The sequence below is a fragment of the Podarcis erhardii genome, assembly GCF_964252035.2.
Source record: "Podarcis erhardii genome assembly, chromosome: 1".
Classification (NCBI taxonomy): Eukaryota; Metazoa; Chordata; class Lepidosauria; order Squamata; family Lacertidae; genus Podarcis; species Podarcis erhardii.
The window spans coordinates 39267118-39283815 of NC_138497.1; the positions used below are offsets into that span (position 1 = coordinate 39267118).

The following is a 16698-nucleotide window of genomic DNA, read 5'->3' on the forward strand; positions in this document are numbered from 1 at the left end:
ACTAAAACATGAATTATATTAAAGGGACACTTTTCCTCTGTGGTAATGAACATAGCATGGCATCATCCCTCACATGTGTACATTCGTTAAGCTTTCTAACACCTTCCACTAACACTCAGCCTGCTGAGAAGACAAGTGCATTAATCAGGATGAGAGTTCTTCATCCTTAAGTGCGAAAAGGCTATATTTAGGTAAAAGACACAAAAAAGAAATTAGAATTTCACTTGAAAGGAACAATTCGCAAATAATCTGTACAGTATTTTTTTAAAGATCAACCTTTCCGTGTGTGTGCTCCATTTAAAAGGCTTTGTTTGAGGCATAGCAGGCGTGAGACGGATTAGGAGTGAGTGCTTTGTGGATTGAGCTTTTAAGGACAAAAAGATATTAGTGGAAAACAATTGGGGTCTGCAGCAAAAGACTGCAGTGTTGCAGTCCTCCTGTTCTGTGTCCCAGTCACTCAGCCATGCCTTCTTGCACTGTACTCCATCCCATTCCCCTCCCCTCTATTCCTGTCCTAGGGTAGGCATGTGTCCTACCTTACAGCCATCTGAAAAGCTGTCAAAGGATCTCCCAATATTTAAAATACACTTTTCTTTCAAGGGATCTCAGGTTCAGGTCTGGTTTAAAGACAAATAAATGTAAGAAGGGAGAGAAGAGGCCTTGATGTTGCCCAAAGGAGTTGCTCTTTGGGGGTGATGCATGAGCAGTTGCTCTTTGGGGGTGATGCATGAGTAGCCACTCCAGGTTGTTCCTCATTATGGTTCCTCTCCCCAAATACTTTTTGTGCTTTTGCTGACACTTCCCTCTTGTGTGGAGGTAGTGCTGTTTTGGATACATAAGAATCCATACCCATCTCTAAGCTGCAGAAATAGAGAGAGAATGACTGGGTAGTAGGCCTGACTCTTCCTTGTCTATTGATCCTCAGATGGTCAATAATGGCAAGAGACAGGAGCTGAGGGTCATATTATGGTGTGCACATCAACATCAGCTGAATGGTATAAATTTGGAGTCTTAAGAAAAGTGGGGGGGGGAGAGAAAGAAACTTAGGACTCTCAACGGCGTGACTGGAAGTCATAACTGAATGTCAGGAACGTGCTTTCCCAAAGCGACAGCGAAGACTCCAGAGAAGAAAGGTAGCCGGCTGAGGGGAGTAGAGGCTTGATTGAGAGTGAGGTGAGCCCTTCCCACTCGGGAATGCAGGCTATAAATCCCCAAGACAGCACAGGGTGGACAGAGCCTGCTTCAGAGGAACAGCCGCTGTTAGATTCAGCTCAAGAAGAGGAGGAGGGGGCAAGCTGTTCCCTAATCTCCTCTTAGTAGCTGAAAGAGTAGAACACAGGTGCAATGCCAGCCCAGCAGGAGGTGGGGCAACCGGTGGAGGATATCCTGCTGGCGATGGCATAGTCACCCAGTGGGTCCAACTGCCTCATCGGGAGAGGATTGAGCCAGGAGGGCTCGGGCTGAAACTACTATGTAATTACTAAATAAATCTAAGAGTAATAAACCTGCCAGCTTGCCGTGTCTTGGTGTGAGAGAGACATCGTAAATCCCGACACTGAAATTGTGTTGTAAGAAATCAATTTACTTTATGTAATCTGTTTTATCCTTTGGTTTTCTTCTTCTTTTCTTCTTTCTTTGTTAACTGTTTTTTCTTTTAATAACTAATAAAGCAATTTTTAAAAATCAGCTGAATGTATGAGGGAGTGGTTACGACAGGCCTCTGTCATTTCAGATTTCTTGGTGCCAGCCTCTGAACAAGAATATTGGAACACATCAATTCTTATTTCTTGCAGGATCTCTCAAATGAACCTACTTGAGATGTAGCCACCATACCATTTTCCTTTGTCCCGTACAAGTCAAAGGGGTGCATTCGCCTCAGTGATTTGTATGGCAGAAGATAAAATAAGCCTGTAAAAATAATGTTGCAACGGAGGACCTCGGCATTGCCTTCTCAGCAAAAGATTCTGGTGGCTACATGGAACCAGATTTGTTTCACTGAGACTACTGAGGTTAAGAAAAAACAACAGGTGAGCATTCCATTGAGAATATATGGTACACCAAGGCTCCTTATTTCAAGCGCCATGTGCAAAGCACATTTTGTGCCCCAACTGTGCACTGTTCTAGAACCACAGCTATATAATGGCATGTGCTTGGTATAAACACACCAGAACTAGAAGCAGCTCGCCCACTAGGGTGGAAACACATTGCTAGAACCTGGGCAGGTGTGCCACTACACTTACTGAGTGGGGTCGGCCAGAGGGGAGGTTGATATGGTGTGGGTGCACCAGCAAGAGTGCCACCACTGCACCCCTACTGCGCTGACTTCCCCACAACCTGTCCCTCCTGGCAAACTGCAGCAGCACACCTGCCAGGAAGCTAGCATTGTGGCTGCATCCCACCAGACCAATCACTGGAACACAACATTAGCTGGTCTCCATAATGTGTACAATCCACTCTTCTCCTTCTCCTTCTCCTTACTCATAATTATTTAAGGATAAAATCTAGCAGAAGAAATTTACAGGGGCACTTCAGCAGACTAACAACATTCTAAAGTCCGTCATGCAGAAAATGTTCAAAAGTACTAATTTAACTGCAAGACCCTTGTAAAGTCGTACCCCCTGTCCTCTTTTATTGGGGGCCCTCTGCCAGTGTTGTCATTCCCTGGCATTTATTCTTATCATGAGGGAGGCACTGCAAGAAAGGTCAGGGGAGCTTTTGAACCTAATCAGTTTTAACTGATTTTGAAATATTGCACTGATATGTAGTGGAAATTATCAGCTTGACAGTGAAATATCAAGGTATAATTGTATTCAACTTAACACACAGCCCAGCAATTTGAATCTATGAGTGACATTGATAGTAGTAGCAGCTGGACCGCCTGGTCCACAGAAGTGTAAATACTTCATTCCTCATTTTTAATGCAAAGGGTTTGAAATATTAATTAAATCAATTAAATTTCTCAGAAAGCATTTTTACATGACCGGGGATCTCTCCAAACAACATTTAGCCATCTTTACAGAAGAAAGCAACATTTCAAAGTTTTGCATCGGCAGCCTTCAAGCCCTGGATTCCCAAAGAAACTGAAACACCATATATGGAGGTTTGATGGGGCAAAGGTCATACACATTTATCACATTTGCACTCTGTACTTCCTCTAGGCAGAATGCATAGCCTCTCCCACCAAGTAGAAGCCAGAGTGGTGGAACCAGCCTTAAGAACGTAAGAACATAATACAAGCCAGATGGATCAGGCCACTAGCTCATCTTGTCCAGAATTCTGTTCTCTATCTATTTCCTCCATGCCATGTATAATTTATAAACTTTGATCCCTCACCTTTTCTCTAAATGAAAAAGCACCAAATGCTGCGACATTTCCTCATAGGTTCGCTGCTCCAAATTGTGTAATGTGTTTGATTGATACAAGACAGGATGGAGGGGAAAAAAACAATATATTATGTTACTGCCTTAAATAACTTTTGGAAGATCCTCTACTGCAAGCTGATGTTATTTGCCATAGAGATGCCACTGGCTGAGGCTACTTCCTGTGTTGACAACAGTGCAAAGTTGCTCCTTTGTCTCTGATCATGACACCCTTTGGCCTAGACACTGTCCGTTGACCCAAAGAAGCCTTGTGGTGGCTGGTCATGCCCTGGCTGAACTAAACACCCTCCTGTCCTTTTCAATTGTCTGATTTGATGAATCCATGAAAACTGGATAACAATGTACAGTCACCCATACACAGAGTCCTTTGTGAGCTTTGAAGTGCACACGGGATTTCTGCCTAGCTTGGTGCACCCCCCCCCCCATTTCACCCAGTTCTTTTTTCCAGTGGGGGTTACTCTTGCCTGCAAAGCGATTGGTGAACTATAGCAAGCAAGTAACCCCATTTCATGGGGATTCATTTGTCTTTTTCATTTTCTTTTATCATCTTATTTCTCTATTCTCTCATCATGTTTTACTGGGCAGGGTTCATCTAATCTGGGGCCAGCCCAAGACATTTTGGCACCTGAGGTAACCACAAATTGGCATCCCTGCCCCACCAGGGAAGAGGAGGTGGCTGAGCCAAGGGGGCACAAAACAACAACAACAACAACAACAACAAATTATATTTATATGGTAAGGTGAAAGGTAAAAGACATCTACTCAAAGTACCAAAAGGAATTATTGTGAAAATAAGGGGAGGAAAGGGGGGGGGGATTTTGTCCTCACGCAGGGTGCCATACTACCAAAGTCCACCCCTGTAATCTTTCCTCATAATGGGGTAGAGCTCCACCCCCCTGGTCATTCTGCTTCACCTTTTCTACACCTTTCCCAGAACTTCTAGTGGCTAGAGAAGTGGAATGTTTCACAATGCTGTGGCCCTATATTTTGAGGCACACACCCTTTTGTATGTGCTAAAGCTCTCATTCATATCAATGGAAGTGGCGACCCCAAGATTACAAAGGCACACATGGAATTGCCTTCTCTACTGTAGGAAATGGGTGGTGCCATTGTGTCTGCCTGCCAGCCTGCTTTGTGCTGCTTGGTGTGATTGCAGGCCAAGAGACCCTAGCTTAGCATGATCTTCTCCCTGCCCCCCACATCTTTAAAACAAGGGGGGGGGGAATCAGCTCACAGATTCATTGTGAGCATGAATGAGATAAAGCACTCTTCATAATTAAAAAATGGATATACAAGTTTCCTACAAAAAAAATAGAAACTGCTTTAAAAATAGGCAAACAAAAATTGCCACATAGATTCGGTCATATTGTGCATAATTATTTAAGCCCTATTTAACACAAAAACTAGAAAACCAGCTGGTTGCACTGGCTTATAATCACTGGAATTAAAACACACACATACGTACACACAACTATACAATGCAGAACCACAGCATGGTCAGAGTGTAACCTACATCATCCCATGTCCACTCCTCAGTCCTACCTAACAGGATTCAACATAATCTCTTGAACTTCATTGATCCTAAATAACCAATAAACACTCAGCAACGTCATTTGCAAGCAAAGTTATCTAAGCATTGACAGGTCTGATAGATGCAGATATAGAGAGATATTAGATTAAAACTGTGGATTGCTTTGAAATCATTGTAAACACATTTATACGCTAATCCTCTTCTGCTCATCAGATTTCATTTCCTATCAGTTTCTGCTTCCTTCTGAAACAGAATTTCACTTAAAGATAAGTGAGATACGACCCGCTTTCCGTAAAACCCAAGAGATAAAATTGCTAAGGAACATCTAATTAGTTGCAAGGGAGGGGAATCAGACAGACTGAAATTGGTTTCATTGAAGTTCCATCCTTCATGTATGAAAATATGTGCTTACTCTTGTTTCAAGGAATTTGTTTCTCTTGCAAATGCAATGCTTCCTTTCAAAGCCAATGTGACATGGAGCTCTTGCATCAATGGGCTTCCATGTGAGTGGGGCGGAAATCTCACTGCCTTTTGTATGTACAGAAGCTTGCCCTTCATCTGTTTGCTACCAATAAAAAGTAGCATAAAAAAAACTATTCAGGGAAATTCCTATGCAGATATGCCATCATAAACAACAAAGACAGACACCTCAGCACAGACTTTGGTGTCTCTGAAATCACCAAAACACAATAAATGTTTTCATCATGTACCAGGAGTGTCAGCTTGGCCCTGTGACTGTGGGTGCCTCGGGCCATGGGTGCCATGCAGTGTGCAAGGCCCTGGCACCAAAATTTGAGGGTGCCTGGCCCCTTCATGAGGAATTTTGTGAGTGCTCAGGCACCCAGGGAGTTGGCACCTATGTCATGTACCCAAGATGATGCCAAGCATCACTGTCAAATTTGCAAATGTGTTTTGTATTTCTGGAAAAGAGGGGATCTATCTCCAGCACGTGTGTTACCAAGACCATAACTTTCAGTTGCCATTCATTTCTGATTTATGACAAAATAGCTTTTCTTCTGTCTGGGTGCTTTGTGAGTTAGTTACAGAACCAGAATGTAGTTAGAAAAGACCACAAAGCCCTGTAGTCTAAGCCGCTGCACAAACATAGGAGACTCCATCCACCAACTCTCCACAGATTGAGCATAAGTGGTCCAAAACATAGGTCCCAACTACACAAAATGGTAGATAGGTAGGGTTGGTTTTTTTCATTGATGAATTCATTGTTTACCTTCTGTTGTGCTCCTTTGGAAGAAAGGTGATTCATTCATAACAATGGTGATGATGTTTGGAATCTTATGAGTGGAACACACCACACAAACTTCTTTAAAACTTCTTTAAAATGCAGTCGGGCATTAGGAGTATGTGACAGGGAGAAAGGGACCTTACGCTTTCCCCCATGCCCAATATATATCACCTCCCACCCCCACCCCACATGCTTCTATTAGCAGCAGACGAGGGAACACAGAGACATACAATTGTGCCTTTAGGTTTTCTCTTGTGTGGCTTATCGCAGCTTCAAAGGAGATTTAAATCAGGCAACTGGTGCAGGGACAAATGGCTTATCCTTGCACTGTGGCTACAATTCCAATCTCTCTCTCTCTCTCACACACACACAGAGAGAGAGAGAACAAAACAAATTCCTTCCAGTAGCACCTTAAAGACCAACTAAGTCAGTTCTTGGTATGAGCTTTCGTGTGCATGCACACTTCTTCAGATACACACTGAAGAATGTATCTGAAGAAGTGTGCATGCACACGAAAGCTCATACCAAGAACTGACTTAGTTGGTCTTTAAGGTGCTACTGGAAGGAATTTGTTTTGTTTTGACTATGGCAGACCAACACGGCTACCTATCTGTACAGAGAGAGAGAGAGAGAGAGAGAGAGAGAGAGAGAGCGCAGCTGATTTTCAACAAAGGAAATTACATTGGGAGTTACAGAAGTCTATCATAACATGCCCTTTGGCCTGTGGTGGCAGAAAGAAGGTCCATCATAAAACGCCTGCAGAGTAAATCAATCCAGGTGACTCAAGCAACCTGCATGCACAGAAGAACTGTACCAGGATTCTTGCTTTCTAGCAGTAATGGTTTTATCTTGTTTTCTGTTTGTATATTCTGTTTTCCTATTGCAATCTGCCCTGAGACCGTATTGTTAACTAACTAAACCTGGAACTTCACTCCTGTCCATGGGTGGACTGCTTTCACGTGTACGAATCCTGTAAGGCAGCAATGTGTGTCTGTATGCAGAGGACAAAGAGATGTGCTACATTCCCACCCCCCTGCAAAGGTCCCCCCCACACTACCAGTCATTGTAGATAATACTGTGGGCTGGACAGACCATTGGTCTGATACAGCAGATTCCTATGTTCCATGACACATTGGACCTCAACCTCTAGAACAGTGTTTCCCAAACTTGGGCCTCTAGCTGTTTTTGGACAACAACTCCCATCATCCCTAGCTAGTAGGACCAGTGATCAGGGATGAAGGGAATTGTAGTACAAAAACAGCTGGAAAGGAGAAACAAATTTGGGAAACATTATTCTTGAATCACATTTGGGGGAACTTGTTTTTATAAGTGGCCTTAAGGGCTCTCTAGACCAGTGTTTGGAAACCTGTGATCCTCCAGATGTTGGACTCCATTTCCCAAAAGCCCAAGACAGCATGGTCAATGGTCAGAAATGATGGGAGGGAGCTTGTAGTCTTAACAACCTCTGGAGTGCCCCAAGTTGCCCAGCTTCAAATTGGACAATAATGTACCATATTTTTCGCTCTATAAGACGCACCAGACCCCAAGACGCACCTAGTTTTTGGAGGAGGAGGAAAACAAGAAAAAATATATTCTGAATCTCAGAAGCCAGAACAGCAAGAGGGATCGCTGCACAGTGAAAGCAGCAATCCCTCTTGCTGTTCTGGCTTCTGGGATACCTGCGCAGCCTGCATTCGCTCCATAAGATGCACACACATTTCCCCTTACTTTTTAGGAGGGAAAAAGTGAGTCTTATAGAGCAAAAAATATGGTAATATAATATACAGTCCTGTCTGGGAAGTATATGGGCAACTTTTGCCAAATGACATTCAAAACAGTTTTTCTTATATAAGAGATAATACAAGAATCCTTGTACAGTTCCTCACTAATGTCTGGACACGGGTTAATGTCTAACACAGATAATTTGATGGAGGTCACAAAGGCAAGGACACTGTAAAGACAAGTCAGCACATATCCTGTCTGCTTTTCTTTCTTCCTTTTCCCCCCTTAATACCAGCAAATCCTTCTTTCCCAATTTTGATATTTTGTAAATTTCCTTAATCTTCTTCTCATCATAACCCTTCATCCTAATACATTTTCTGCAATCCTGACCAATTTTCAGAGCATCCAATTCAAAACACAGTACATTATGCATTGATTATTCAAGCAGGAGATTGCAATGCTTTGTTGTTGTTGTTGTTGTTGTCATTGCTTTATGTTACTTAATTGTAGTTAAAGGCAAAATTAGTAAATCCCTTACAGGTTCCCAATAAAAATTAGCTTTAAAACAAACAACACAAGCGTTTAACAAACAATAAATGTTTATCTGAAATTTGAACTCCTCTCTAGTTCAAGAAGCAACCTCTCCACCCCCACCCACTGCACACATTTTAAGGTTTTCATTCAACAGAAATGTACCAAAAGCATTGCATCAAATCTGCTTAGAACAGATTTGTATTAAGTTATATTATGAAGCCTCCTCAGAGCAGGGAACATCACACTGAATGTAATGAATGGAGGAAAAAATGAATAGATCAATTTCATTGTAGTTTGGTATGGTAAACTTTTGAGTTAACTTTACTTGGAAGCAAGTTGTACTGATTTATATGAGCCTTCCAAAAATTGGCACTGAAGCAGCTGTAACAGAGCCTAATACCCTAACTCTTTCCCCCCTTGTGTTCCTTCCCCCCTCCTTCCTTCCACACAGGCATCCCGCCCTCCCTATCACAGTTTCCAAACTAACCATGGTTGGTGTTATGTGGGTATTTATGGCCACCATGGTTAACTTAACCCAGAATTTCCAAATCTGCTTCTAATCCCAGCTGCAACTTGCTATTGTTTCTGCCACTGAAATAAGATTCTGTTTTTGTTATATACATATGTATTTATTGGAGTTTTTAGCAAAATTTATGGGGTTGTGAGTTTCCATGAACAACAATACTGTAGTATTCCATGCACGCAAACACTTTTGCACAATTGGCTCATGTTAATATTCCATTTTATTCCCATCCATTTGCATGTTTCCAATCTAGTAAACAAGATGTGCATCGCCTATATAAAAGCTGCTGTAGTGAAAAATAAAAGTCACTGGCATTGCTTTTTAGTATTTACCCTTTTTGTGCTTTTCACTAAAAGCATTGAAATGTATTGTCTGACAGGTTTCAAGGCATGCCTTCACCATTATTTTCTACATATACTACCGAGAACTTAAAACATGGACCTAACACTATGGAATCTGTACACATTTAATTATACTGAGTATGATCCAGAACTAGTGAAATCCATTGGTATTTAGCCACTGACATCAGTGAGTTTAAGTAGGTTCTTTCTACACAGCCTATTGTTTATTGTGCATTACAGTTTACTTATTATTTTTACTAATACTATTACTACCACTATTACTGTGGCTAGTGTTGCTTCTGTTAATACTACCACTACCACTGCTGCTGCTGCTACTACTATTATTACTACTACTACCAATAATGTAATTCCCATGTAAAGGAGCTGTTTAAGGTTATCCCAGTGGTGTATAAAAAGAAAATCAGATTTGCCTATGTATAAAAAATATTCTTTAGGAGTTTGTTATACTACCAATGGAGATCTTTAGCTGCCATGTTTGCCTTCTAAAAATAACATTCATGCTCTGCAGTTACATATTATTAGATAGTAGGAGTGTGCACTGAAACAGTCACAAGTACTTTCAAATGGAGGGAAGGATCCATAATCAATTAAAAACCATTCATTTTAATGAAACGATAATGAAAAAGGCATGTTTTAAAGCAGCCCATATCCTTCCTCTACCTCACATGTTGAAGCAACCTCATGATGACCATTATTTATAAGAGACAGAAAGGGTTAAGCAGCAAATTGGCACTGCAGTCCTAAATGCACTTACTTGAAAGTAGCACAAGGTGATTAGAGTGGATGACCTGATTCACACATGCACCACTTGTTGACTGGCTTGCATGTGTGAATAGTTCATACAACATAACACAGATGCTGGGACATTTTAATACCACTTCAAAGCACAACACTTTTCAGTGGAGTCAGCTCCCAAACTGGTAAGCAGCCAGTCTTCAGGTGTACAGTGTCCACAAGGGACATACACACATGTGTGAACCAGCCTGGCGTTACATCCCAGCAAGTGTATTTAGGATTATTGATTTCAGACTCAATCCACCAAGTGCTGCTCCCACATTAGCCTCACTGAAGTAAGAATGAGTTGCTCACAGACATTGTTCCATGGACTGGAATCCAACTTCAGCACTTCATTAACAGCTTTAGTCTGATAGAAGTAGCTGCCTACAGTAAACAACTATGGCATTGAGTGGCATGCCCTGAATTTTCCAAGCATTTTCACAATTGCAATGACATCTCTGCACTGAAAGGTGGTTGGATTTTACAAGCGTAAAGCACAATACAGTGGTCAATGGGGTTTTGTTTCAGAAGTCTACAAAGAAATGTACATTGAAATAAATGCAAACTTACTGCCGAAGCTTGTCTGTTTCAACAGGCAAGCATATGTCCATGTGAAGCAAACAGTGAATACCATTCTAAAATGGAAACAGCCTTGTTTTCATCAATAACAATAAAATGTGTTCAGTCTTAGCAGTTTCCTATCCGTTAGTTATGGATTACCTTGGTTCAAAGCTCAGTGTGCACTGAGCTTTTAAGACCAATCTAGTCCACTGGTTATCCCTGTCCTTTGTGCTTCCCAATGCAGCTCAAGTTGCCTTGAACATTTAAGGAAAGACAGTGTATAAATAAATAAACAATAGCCCTGTGTAGTTAGTTACACATGGCTAGTTGCACCAAAACGCGGATGGAAATGGCCGCACGTACATTCTATTGAAAGCAGGCGACATATCCATATTCAAATCTGATTTTACTCCCACCCCAATCCAGAGGAGGAGATTCCTGGATAAGGACTGGGCTGGGCCTGATTTTAGGATGACAGACTAATGAGGATATGAAGGAAACCTAGATGTGGATTAAAACCAATTTCACTCGCATTTCAAAGTGTTCTGTCATGGAAAGCCTGGTGTGTCAGGGATAGTTCGTATGAAAGGTTGGGAATCATGTGCACCCGCTTCACACATTACAGCAGAAGCAAGGGGGGAGGGCAAAAGTGTGAGGCACTCCTTCTCCTTTCCCAACTTCCAGGCAATTTGTGAATTGGATCTCAGATCAAGATGATATGCACAGTTACTGCAATGCACCATGCATTTGATCATACGGACAACCCAGTGGAAATGGTCTGAGCCTTGAATAAGTGACAATTTATCCAATCAGATTGTTTATGGGATGGCCTCCGTGACCTATAAAGTCCTAGTGAAAGCAGGGGAGGGGATCCCATTCACATACAGGGGATTTAACATAATGCAATCAATACTTAGAAATATTTCGATTTCTGTAATCTAAATTTTCCAGGCTACTTAAAGTTGGTTTCAGTGACATTTTGGGTTCCCAAAACAAATTCCTATGTGTTTATGTACTTGAATGCTTTAACCAATTTTTGTTTGTGTGTGACTGTGTGTGTGCGTGCGTGCAAACAACACTGTCAACGTCCAGGTAGTTGAAATTATATACTTGAAAAGCATACTTCTCTGTCCCTGAAGGGCTCACATTATGAAAAATGATAAGGAAGTTAAGGAGAGAGAGAGTGAGTTTATATATAATATTCACACACACATGCATATACACACAAATAGTAAAACCTGCATTTTCTGGATCATGCTGCATCTCCTACTTATCCAAATTCATTGCCCTACTATAGCACCATGTCATTGTAAAAAACAACAACCCAAAATCATATAAATGTTTCATATCCAAATGTTTTGGATATTATCCAGGCCATGAATATAAAAGAGGCTGTAATATAATAATCCCTATGTTCTAGATAGATATCCATATAAATTTCATCTTCATATAACAATGCAATGCTAGTAATATATATTTATATATAGTATGTATATATAAAAGAAAGTTAACTTTCTATTTTACAAAAAGGCAATTATTTTATTATCAATATAGTTATCAGCTGCTTTTTTTTTTTTTTTACACCATTGCAGTAACTAAAGGAAAGAGGAAAGGGAAAGCTTGATTAAAATAAAAAGTAGATATAAAACCCTGTGGTTTCAAGTTGGGATCCCTTGCCAAGCCTTTGACTAAATACAGTTAAATTCTTTTCAAGTATGGCACTTATATAAATAAGAGCAAAGAGGCGGTGACATATATTCACAGTTAATAGCGATAAATTCTACTCCTTTGGTATATGTGTCCAAAAAAAAAAACAAAACACAACCTGTCGGTAAATACATAACTTGGCTGAACTTTAGATCAATCATTTGTATGCATATAGCAGGGAGCTGTGGTTTATTTATTTGTTTATGAATTTGGTAGATCACAACTAGCATAATAATGATTAAGGTCTCTGGTGTAAGTAGGCAGGCAAACAAAAAATAAATAAATGGCAAAAGTATTTTCAGCACTACCGTTTCTTGTGTAGTTGATTTTTGTACAAAAACAAGGATAGAAAAATGCTAACCATACACAGTAATCAACTGTGTGATGCTGACCATGTAAAGTCAGGCATCCATCAGATGAAGCTCATGGATGTACTAACAGGCTTTACGGTCAGATGCCTGGACAGTGCAAATCTCTCCCTCGGCTTTTATAGACATGCTTGCAAATGAATATTGCTATGACCCCCTCCCTCAACCCTCCCTCAAGAAATGGCTCCCTTGCCGTTTTTCAAGATAACATTCTAGACACATTTCCCATCAGTTAGGAAAATTTTCTTGTCCTCATGACGGTTGAAAAGATGCTCCAGTCAACAAATAGCAATGGACCACTCGGGGGAGGAAATAACTGAGCTGTAAGGCCAGATTGAAGTTGTTGTATAGCTGTTTTCTTCATCAGTCTTTTATTTAGCACACAGTTTTGTATCTGGTTTAGAAAGTGCAGATCAAGTACCTTAACGGCTTTCTTGGTGGTTTGAGGAAATGATTGCTTCAGCAATGTCCTTTCCCTAACGCTAATGCGCAGTAGGTCAGTGATCCCCAGCAAAGTCTTCTGGTTCTGTCACAGCCTCACACGTAAGCAGAGTCACTGGACTGAGTCCTGCCAAAGTTAGGCACACTCATACGTGGCAGGTCTTTGTTTCTGATTTCATAAATGGATTTCCGTTTTGCTTGCACTCCCCTCACTGCCATTTTGATCTTTCTCCAGCCCAAGTGGTTCAGTTCGGCCAAATTGAGCACCACACAAATGCCACTCACGGCAAACATGAAGACCAAGAAGACTGTCTTCTCAGTGGGCCTGGAGACGTAACACTCCACTTCCTTAATGCAAGGATACCTGTCACATTCGTACATGGATGGGACATTGAATCCATACAGGAAATACTGTCCCACTAAAAACCCAATCTCCAGGGCATTTCTGAAGACCACCTGAATGATATAAAACCTAGAGATGCCTTCTTGCCGCCTCATCTTTGACTTGGTGGTTCTAATAGCTGGGTTGGGAATTTCCTTTACTTCCAAGCAGTCAGGTTCTGCCTCCTTGGTGGAGTTCTCTGTGTTCTGCAGCACCCCATTGACAATGGTATTCTTGATCTTCTTACTGTCATCCCTCTTCATGGAGTCCTGATCCCTGTCCAAAGTGAGGAAGACAGTGGAGTACCTCCTTTCCCTCTGCTTGGCAGATTGGTGAACAGAATATGTTATAAAGCAGAGGCTAGGAGTGCACACCATGATGATCTGAAATACCCAGTATCGAATGTGAGAAATGGGAAATGCTTGGTCATAACATGCCTGGTTGCAGCCTGGCTGCAAGGTGTTGCACACAAACATAGTCTGCTCATCGTCGTACACAGTTTCTCCTACAATGGCCACAATAAGAATCCTGAAGATCACCACCACGGTCAGCAGAATCCTATAAAACAAAGGTTAGATGAGTGCACATTTACAGGGCAGAAGAGGAATACTGAAAAAAATCACTACTATTTTAAAGAAAGCACATAAATGGAGTATAGCTCTGCTGGTGGCCACTAGCCAAGTTAGTCAGAAGCACAACTTCTGTGTTCAGAGACAGTGTGATTATTATATGGTAAAACCATAAAAGTCATGATGGGTGTCATAATCTTACTCAACTTGCTCCTGTCTGGCCACAGTCAGAGATATCCATTAGATAAGCATTAGATGCCCTAGAAGGCAATGCTGATGCCCTAGAAGGGGTTCAGCAATCTGCCTCTGTATATTCTTCCCACAAACAAGTGTAAATATTTTTATATGCAAAGACCTCTCCAGGATATTACTTGTTATCCCCCCCCCCTTTTTCTTTTTCTTTTTTGCTATTTTTATTTACACTTTCTCTATGGCTGTGCACTACTTTTTAGGAACCATTTTTATTCTACATTAATTTGGGCACTTTTAAAGTAGTGAATGTGATTCACAAATTTATAAAATAACCAAACCGATGCACCACCGGTCAAATCCAGCATGGCATTTCTTATATTCTTTGAACTTAAAGAGGTTAAGAAAACGCAGGCTATTTTCAATCATTATGGGGAGCTGTCCAGTGCTGATCTTGTATCTCATTCAACCTTCTCAAACTTCTCAGCTTTTCTTGAGTGGCTTGACCAAACAAAAAACAAAAAATGATTGCCTAAGCAATGTACTTATCCATACGGATGTTTACAGCAAACAGAAGGAAATGCTTGCTTGGTTTATTTGAGCACAAATCTTACTTTGGCTTATACAGGGGAGAATCTATAACCACAATGACAGTTCTAAGCAGCCAGTTGTGCGCGTGTTTTTCTCCTGTAACTCAAGTGTCCGAAAACAGATGTCGGTCAAATAAAAGAGAGTGGCACCTCTCCCACTTTCTATGGTATGCAGCATATTGATCAAACCATAAATGAGAGGAGGGAAGCAAATCAAAGGTAAGGGAGCTCACTTGTCCTTACTTTACCCTTGCATTTTGCCAGCTGCAATCACCAGCTAGATAATAATATGACTCTTTGAAAGTGACTCATTCTAAATATTACTATTATTATTACTATTATGCCACCTAACAGCAAACATCATCCACATCTTCTGTCTCCTTTAAATGTGCATTCAGTCATTCGCTTTTCTTTTTTAATGAATAAGCCGACGGGGGTGGGAAGGGAAGTGGGGGGGGTGGATTATATCGAAGGTTAAGAGAGTCCCGTGCACTAGCAGTGAACTCTGAAACAAAGCAGAGAAGCGGTTTGGAGGGAGTGGGGCGGGGGGAGAGCGCAGTCCTGTGCGGTAGCAAGTTTGCCAAAGAAATAATTGGGAATGTCGAAGGGGGTTGGGAATGGGGGTTGCTGGGAAGTCCGGTGCTTCAAGGTGTCCGGTTGGGCTGCGGCTTCTCCCCCCCCCCCCAACTCCCCCTTCCTGGAAGCCGGTCCCGCAGGAATCCAGGGGACTTCCTTCCAGGGCGATGCCATTTAGGATGGCGGGCAGGGAGCGCGTGAGGGAGCGCAGGGGAGCGCAGCGTCCCCGTGGAGCTCCCTCCGCCGCAGGAGCCCGGCAGGGTCAAAGAGGGCGACGGGGAGGGAGGCGCGCCGGGAGCCGTCGGGCCGCTTACCTCCCTATCATAGTGGAGTGCTGCTGGACGGCGGCTTCGAGGAGTCTCTCTAGGATGGTCCATTCCCCCATCGCGGTTCATCGGGAGGCGAAGGCTCGGGCAGCGGCGGCGGCGGCGGCGCAGGAGCGGCGGCGGCGGCAGCGGCTGCGCTCCGTCAGCCACGGCGGCGGCGGAGACGCGCGTTCCCGGCCCGAGCCGCCCGGCGTGCGCAGGGAGGGACGCTGCCCCACGGCCGGGCGGGCTGCCTGGCAGGCGGGGCGGCTGCCGCGAGCCAGCCTGGGCGGCGATCGCCTGGCGCAGCGCAGCCCAGGCGGAGGTCGCCTTCAGTGTCTCGCCGCCCGCCTCCCGGCCGCCTTTAAGTAGGCTCTGCTTGCGTCACGGCCAGGTTGGAGGGGAGCAGCCGAGCGGCGGCGCCACAGCCCGAGAGGGATCGCCAAAGCCGACCCCCACACAGCGCCGCCCCCGCCCCCGAGGACCCTTCCAGCGGGCGGGGTGGCGTGGGGTGGGCGCCCATCTTCCCCAGCCCGCCCCCCGACGAGAGCTGCGCCTTTGGGGAGGGAACGGGCAGAGGGATGGGGGGCCCCGACGACGCGCCTCGCCATCCACGGAGCAAGGAGGAGGTAACGAATGGCGCGGAGGGGACTGTGGCCTCAGGGGATCCCGAGACGCCTCGCCAGCCTCCCCGGGGCCGGATCCGGGCGCCTGCCTTTCTTCCGGGCGGCAGTTTCCCGGGGACTTGGCCTGCGCCGCGTCCTTGACAAGGGAAGGCGTGTGGGGAGGGAGGGAGGGAGGGAGAGACGCTTTCCTCGCTCGTCGCCAGCCCAGCTAGACGGGAAGAGGAGGCGAGTCGAAGGCGCAGCAGCCTCCTTCGCGCCGGAAGGGAGGGGAAAGCGAGGCTGAAGCATCGGATCCCCGCAGATCAGGAGCTG

General features: G+C 43.5%; 1 protein-coding gene across 1 annotated transcript; it reads right to left on the reverse strand.

Moving 5' to 3' along the window:
* Positions 1-9135: 9135 nt before the first annotated feature.
* Positions 9136-15884, reverse strand: GJD2 (gap junction protein delta 2). The gene is made up of 2 exons (XM_081855133.1): positions 15770-15884; positions 9136-14089 (listed from the first exon to the last, which is right to left on the reverse strand). Exons 1-2 carry the CDS (start codon positions 15838-15840, stop codon positions 13246-13248), a joined length of 915 nt encoding a protein of 304 aa, XP_081711259.1. The 5' UTR covers positions 15841-15884; the 3' UTR covers positions 9136-13245.
* Positions 15885-16698: the final 814 nt, after the last annotated feature.

Bases quoted from the DNA above. Each gene is read 5' to 3' on its own strand.
- GJD2 (XM_081855133.1), bottom strand. From the start codon at position 15,840: ATGGGGGAATGGACCATCCTAGAGAGACTCCTCGAAGCCGCCGTCCAG. The intron at 14,090-15,769 runs GTAAGCGGCCCG...TTTGTTTTATAG, and splicing joins CACTCCACTATGATAGGGAG to GATTCTGCTGACCGTGGTGG.